The sequence below is a fragment of the Poecilia mexicana genome, unplaced genomic scaffold, assembly GCF_051168715.1.
Source record: "Poecilia mexicana isolate PSO_F unplaced genomic scaffold, ASM5116871v1 scaffold_14, whole genome shotgun sequence".
Taxonomy (NCBI): domain Eukaryota; kingdom Metazoa; phylum Chordata; class Actinopteri; order Cyprinodontiformes; family Poeciliidae; genus Poecilia; species Poecilia mexicana.
In genome coordinates, this window is record NW_028263383.1 from 25,032,590 (window position 1) to 25,039,973 (window position 7,384).

At 46.5% G+C, this 7,384-nt stretch overlaps 1 protein-coding gene across 1 annotated transcript; it reads left to right on the forward strand.

Annotated features, from left to right (window-relative positions):
• The first annotated feature begins 4 nt into the window (after window positions 1-4).
• serpinf1 (serpin peptidase inhibitor, clade F (alpha-2 antiplasmin, pigment epithelium derived factor), member 1) lies at window positions 5-5,406 on the forward strand. Its single transcript, XM_015003509.2, has 8 exons — window positions 5-111; window positions 1,891-1,951; window positions 2,260-2,455; window positions 2,602-2,757; window positions 2,879-3,082; window positions 3,708-3,847; window positions 3,920-4,130; window positions 4,411-5,406. Exons 2-8 carry the CDS (start codon window positions 1,892-1,894, stop codon window positions 4,659-4,661), a joined length of 1,218 nt encoding a protein of 405 aa, XP_014858995.2. The 5' UTR covers window positions 5-111; window position 1,891; the 3' UTR covers window positions 4,662-5,406.
• The last annotated feature ends 1,978 nt before the right edge of the window (window positions 5,407-7,384 follow it).

Below are 7,384 nucleotides of genomic sequence, written 5' to 3' on the forward strand. Positions count from 1 at the left end.
GCAGTGTGCGCGCCGCCTGCGCGCGACCCCGCGGGTCCAACAGTCTCCGCAGCAGACAGACAGACAGACAGACAGAAAGCAGCAGCGACGTGGACCGTCCGGACCGGAGAGGTGAGTGAACTGCTGCTCCTCTTTTTTGCGTTTTTCCTGAAACTGAAATTATCTGCTGATGGTCAAAAACGTGCAAACTGGATCCAGGCTCCAGTTTGCAGTTTTGGGTCCAGTGACCCAGAACTGTCAGAGAGACACTTGGTGCTTATTTGGACAACTTTGATTTTATTTTTTACATTTAAATCCGAACCGAATCATCCTAGTTTTTATGCTCGTTTTTTCTGAGAGTTGTGCTGAAAAACCCAGTCTTCTTTCTGCGCTGCGGAGCCAAAAACCGCAAACAGCTGCGGCGTTTTTCCACTCCGAGGTTTATATAATGTGAAACAGCAGCACCTCTGGTTCAACTTCAACCATCAGAACCATAAGAACCTCTGAAGAACTCTCATATTTATTCCTGTATGCCTTCAACTGTTTTCATATTCTGATCTAATTCTGGTTCCACACAAAGTAAAATATTTGATATAAAATGTTTTATCAGTTAAAAACCGAAGTAGGAGGGAATTTCCCTGGGAAAACTTTCCATTCCAGGTTTGGCCTTCATGTATTTTAGAAACAATCAATGATTGTTTGTTAAGGAGAGCAAACAAACAAGCACGGTGACGGAGGAGTGATGATGTGGGCTCGTTCTGCAGACACTGAGGACCGATCCATCCCCTGCCACGTGAGACAATGATCCAGATAATAACCCATCAGATCAGGACGGACCTGGAGCTTCCCTGGCGGACAGAACAAGGCGCTGGATGAGTTTAATTTGTTTCTGTTCAGTTTCATGACAGGAAACTTTGAATCACTTTCTTCCCTCCACGGCTCTTGTTTTCGTTTCGAGTTTTAGAGGAAAAAAACTGCTGGCCGGCTCCATCTGGGTTTCCCATCATTCCTGTGTGGTCTGAGGTTTGGTGTGAAGAAGGTCCAGATGTGAGCAGAAAGCAGTCATTGTGCAGTGGAGGCTGTAATCAGAGCGTCTGCTGCCTGTGTCAGCTCAACAGAAACTCTCTCTGCCTCCTCCTGCTGAAAACAGGTTTCTGACCCATGAGGAAAAACGTCTTCTACTCAGCAGATTTGAAATCAGTTCATTTCAGTTCATTTCTTTACTCCAGTTCACAACAAAAGTCTGGAGATGATTTACAGAAGAACTCATTTCAGAACTTCAGCATTCTCTCCTCCTGACCAGCAGGGGGCGACAGTAGACAACCACCTGTGTTATGTCGTTGACTTTACAGCAATCCCTCATACTGAGCATGCATGTAGCGACAGTGGAGAGGAAAACCTCTCTTTAACAGGAAGAACCAGAACCAGGCTCAGAACCAGAACTGGGCTCATTACCAGAACCGGGCTCAGTACCAGCGACAGACTGGAGCTGAGAAAAGACAGAGACACAACAAGAACCAGGAGAACTTTCTATGTTACAGTAAAAAGTTCACAGCAGGAGAGGAGAGTGATCAGGAGATGGCAGCATCATGCCAGCTGATGCCCCGCCTCCAGGAAGGAATCAACCAATCAAAAGCCAGACCAGGTGTAACTTCTATACAGGAAAAATAACTGAACATAAAGTTAACAGTTGAAATAACAGCAAGTACAACAGAGTGGAGAGTAGTAGGAGAAGAAAACGAGAAAAATGGTGAGTTTCTCCTGCAGCAGAACAGTAGAGACGCATCAGGACAACCTGAGAGAGAGGCAGAACAGGACGTCATGTGATTCTGTCTCTTCAGCGACATGGCATCACGGCGTCATGGCATCACGGCATTATGGCATCATGGCGTTCATTTGTTTGTTTTTCAGGATGAAGCGAACAACGTTCCTGCTGGCGTTGGCAGCCGTCCTGAGCATCTGCTGGGCTCAGGTAACCACAGAATGTCTCCTCGTGTTTCAGGGTCTTCAGCTTCCTGCAGATCCCTGTCTGGATCTTTCTGCATGGAGCTGCATGTTCTCCCTGAGCATGTGAAGGTTTTCTCTGGGATCCAGGTCCTGTAGAGAGGGACAGTGTGTGTGTGCATGGTGAGAGGGAGGGGTTCCAGTTGAGCTGGTTGCAGTGAAGACATTCGTCACCTCCAGGCTTTAGTTCTGGTTCTGCTCAGTAAACCCAGCTGTGAAGCCAGAGCTGGGTGTGGCGCCTGTCCGTTCTGATGATTCTGTCCCGGTTTTGTGCAGTCGGACTCCGGAGGTGAGGAGGCAGCCGTGGAGGAGGAACATGTGGAGCTCTTTACCACGCCCGCTACCAAGATGGGCGCCGCCACCTCAGACTTCGGCTACAACCTGTTCCGGGCTTTGACGAGCCGCGAAACTTCGGCCAACCTGTTTCTGTCTCCGATCAGCGTGTCTGCAGTTCTGACCCAGCTGTCCATGGGTGAGTGTACTGGCTCTAACTGGGCCTGAACCAGTTTGCTTTGGATGTTCCCCTCAGTCAGGAACCTTCAGGCACCCCGTGTCCTTATTCCTCCTCTGAAGCATCGTCATAACCAGTGACTCTGCACTTCCCCTCCTGTCCTGCAGGGGGCTCTGAGAACGCCCAGAGGCAGCTGTACCGGGCTCTCCGGTACCACACCCTGCAGGACCCCCAGCTCCAGAACACCCTGAAGGACCTGCTGGCCTCGGTGAACTCCTCAGGCAAAGGCCTGAGCTCAGCCGCTCGGCTCTATGTGACGCGACGTGAGTCCATGTTTACGACCCAAATCGTTTAAAAGGTTCTGGTGTCTCTGACTTACTGAAAGAGTTCAGATCTTCTTGAAAAACACAAAGCTATGCTGACTGTCACTCTTTTGGTTTCCAGGACTCCGTCTGAAGCAGGACTTCTTCAAGCTGGTGGAGCAGCAATATGGCGTCCGCCCCAAGGCGCTGCTGGGCGGAGCCAAAGACACAAAGGAGATTAATGATTGGGTGTCTCAGCAGACGGGAAGGAAGGTCCAACAGTTCCTGACCAAGGCTCTCCCTCGAACAGCCGGCATTAACGCCATCAGTGCCGCCTACTTCAAAGGTATCGACCGTTCATGCAGGAAGAGGAAAAACCTGGTTTGGTGTTTAAACGTGACAGACGGAGGAGTTTCTGACAGACGTGTAAACCTGCAGCTGGTAAAGATCAGACCGGACTCACATCCTGGTGACAAGAAGTTCAGAACCAGTTAAACAGGCAGGACAAATGTTCAGGGATAAAGTGATAACTGTACGACAACAATGTCTTAATAATACAAGAATGAAGCTGTAGTATTACCAGAATAAAGTCATAGTAATATGACAATAAAGTCGTCAACAGCTTTTTTCTTTTTCACAGAATGACTTTTTGTTTTTTCTGGTAATATTACATCATTGCTAATATCTTGAGTATTCTTGTAGTTATTTATTTTAGTCTTATTCTGGCTCTGATACTTTGTCGTAGATCATTGATAGGAATGTAAATAATTAGATCTTCAGTGAGCTGGAGTGGCCACCAGGGGGAAGGAGCAGACAGAGAGTATTTCACATCAGCAGCAGCAGTATTAATGCTTCCTGAAGTTTGGTGGTCAGACCTTGCAGGGTTGTCGGTTCCAATGCCAAACCCTGAGACAGCCACCGGCTGTTACAGCAGCCAGAACCGGACTGATATCTGGGTTTTCCTCCACCAGGGGGATGGGTGACCCGCTTCAGTCAGGGCGGAGTTCAGCAGGACTTCCAGGTGGAAAACGGGGCTCCGGTCCGTGTTCCCATGATGCAACAGGATAACTACCCGGTGAAGATGGGTGTGGACTCTGACCTGAGCTGCACTGTGAGTGTTGTGAGCAGTAGAGCCAAGGAGCTGTTGGCAGAGATCTCAGGAATGTTGTGGTTCCTCCTGCAGATTGCTCAGATCCAGATGCAGAACGATATCAGCATGTTTGTCTTCCTGCCTGATGTCGTGACGACCAACACCACGCTGCTGGAGGAGAGTCTGACGGCCGAGTTCGTTCAGGACCTCTCCATGGCGCTGCAGCCGGCTCGGGTGTCCCTGACGCTGCCTGTCCTGAGGCTTAGTTACTCCACCGACCTGCTGCCGCTGCTTGGCGATCTAGGTGAGTCACCCAGAGGAGCAAAGACCTTCCATTTCACTCAGTCCATGACTGAGGAGATCACTGGTTCTCTGACACAGGACATTCAGTCCTGAGGGAAAGTTAAAGGACTATTCAGTGAAACTGGGAGGAATCTGGGGAACCCAGCAGAACATTCAGCCACACAGCTGACTGGCTCCCAGCATTTAAAAGCAGAACTGTCTGGTTGGTGCGAGGCAGCGGTGACCCAGTGGGACACCGTGGAGCATCAGTCGATCCTCACTCTCCTCATTTCTTCCTGCAGGCCTCAATGACTGGCTGGACAACCAAGAACTGGAGAAGATCTCTGTCCAGTCAGCCAAACTCACCAGCATCAATCATAAGGTTGTCATGGAGACGGCGCCCGAAGGAGCCCAGTACCCCAGCGCCGTCTCAGTGCCCTCCCACCTGACGTACCGAGTGGACCGACCCTTTGTCTACCTGATCCGAGATGAACCGTCAGGAGCACTGCTGTTCATCGGGAAGGTGGTCAACCCCAAAGACCTGACAATTTAACACACACACACACACACACACACACACACACACACACACACACACACATGCACACACACACACACACACACACACACACACACACACACACACACGCACACATACACACACACACACACACACGTGCGCACACCTACACGAACACACACACGTGCACACACACACCCACACACACACACACACACACACACACACACGTGCGCACACACACACAGACACACACATGTTTGCGTGGCCATCTTTGTGGGGACTTTCCATTGACTTTCATTCATTTCTACAGCGTAATCCTAACCATATCCCAAATCCTATCATGCCTAACCCTAATCATTACATACCTAACCCTAACCAAAACTCAATTCACACCTTAGTCCTAAATCTAACCCCTGACCCAAAAACAGTGTTTTCCCTTGTGGGGACCTGGCTTTGGACCCCACAAGGAGCAGTAGGTCCCCACGATGTAGTATATATCAGGAAAATTGTCCCCACAAGGTATCACAAACAAACACGCACACACACACACACGCACATACACACATGTACACACACTCTTAGCAGGTCCTAGGAGGGGTTCCAGCTGTTTGTGATGGCAGATGGTTCGAGGACATTTGATCATATTTTTCATGTTGAAACACAGATGGATCATGCTAATCTGAGAATACTCCTGAAATAATCCACATTAAGAAATGTTTTGTAAGAAACCAAATATCGTCATTTGTTTTAATAACAATAAACATGACAAACTCCAGCAGACGTTTTGTTGTGTTTCTGATGTTGGACATGATCCGGTCGGGATCTCGTTTCGGTTGGAAGTGTGTATGAAGTGATTAGCAGGAACTAAGTCAGGTTTTTTCAGTATTGGTGTGATGTTTGCGGTTTTGAATTGTCAGGAACAGAACCAGAGGTGAGGGAACAATGAATGATGTCAGTGATGAGAGGCCAGAGTGACGGGACCCGAGGCTTAGGGTTAAAGTTTGACCAACTTTATGCAGACGGTCAGATTTAGTAGAGGACTCCGATTTATGAACAACTGAAGAAGTTTCAGCAGGTTTACGACCCAACAGCAGATTTAAATAAATCCCAGCCTCTATCACCTTTAGTCATGACTGCAGTACTCAGAATGTGATGCGCCTGTGTCTCCACCAGAGGGAGACAAGCAGCCTGTAAACCCAGAAACCAGAAGAAATCTGGTTTCTGTTATGTTTTCTTTTCATGTTGTTTTCTTCTTCTGAACCTTCGTCTCTTTTTAGCTGCTAAAATAATAAAAATGATAGAAAATCTAAGAGGCGATCTTTGTAACTGTTTGAGTTTTAATAAAACATTTTGTGTTGAAAACAAAATGTTTCCTGGAAGAAATAAACAAAGCCGCCTTCAGCCGAAAGTTAAAACAGAGGATGAAAAGCTTCCAGCCTGATGGACTAAAACCCAGTTTACCTATAAGCTTTATTTATGTTGTTAGAAATCTTCAGATTTTATATCAACACAGAACATATGAAACTTCGGACTGTCCTGCACCATTCCGTCCAGTAGGGGGCAGTTTAACTCTTCAGGCTTCCTGAACATTTTGTTCTGGGTCTGGTTTTAATTTGATCAGTTCAGAATATCAACTATGTTTATGTAAAAAAAAGAGAATATTTATCCTGGTGGTTTATTTTTGGGTTAAATGTTTATTTTTGTTCCTCTGTCTTTTAAACTAAATCTGGTTGATTTGTTTGCTGACTTCCAGGACATTTTAATGCATTTCCATTACAATTGGATTTTAATATTTTTCAATCCTCTGATGGAAAAATGCCTTTGAAATGTAATTTATATTATATTATTTTAGCAGGTAAATAGGGGCAGTTTTGAAAAATTTTACTTTTAAACAACATTTCACTAAAATACAATGCTGAGAAACTTAAAGGGTTAAGTACGTTTTAATGAATATGTGGAGTCTGAACTGAGTCCATGGGGCTCAGATCTACCAGAACCAGAACCAGCCCGGACGGTTTTGCTGGTATCATCCTGCCGGTATAGCAGCTGTCTCTCAGAGAGAGAAGCTGACTTCCTGTTGGGCTGACCGCTCGGTGTTGCCGACTTCCTGTTGGAGGAAACCAGAAACATTCGGTCTCATCCCAGCTGTGGAGGACGGTGGTGGTGGAGTCATGTTGTGGGCCTCTGTCTGTCTCTGGTCACTTCCATGCAGATGATCTCCAGTTGTCTGCCTGATTTCACCCAAACGGAAATAGTCTCTTTGCTGAAGAGCGAAGTCTGGACTGAAGGAGAAACCTGGACTTCCTCAGACCCTCAGCTTAACCTTTCACCTCTAGTTCTGGTTCTGACTCATGTTGCTGAACAAATTTCCACTTTCCACTTTTACGTAAATGATTACTCATGACTGGATTACTGCATCGCTGCACACACAGTTCAGCAGAACCTTCCTATAAATAGATGCAGGTTCTCTCAGTCTGGACCCGGTCATGGATCGGTACCAGCACTTCCCATTTTCTGTTCTCATCCAGAATCAGAATGTCACTCAGCCTGCTGGGAAAATATCAACAAGTCTAAGCATTTCTGATCAATCCTAATAGTAATTAATGATAATCGTTCTACTGAAGGCAGAAAAACTGCAATAAAAGTATCTAAACCGAAAACATTTAAATCTTAAAATAAATATTTTACATCTTAATTAATTAAATGAAAGAGTTTTGTTTTCATCTTCCACATGTTTCTGGTCTTTTCCATCA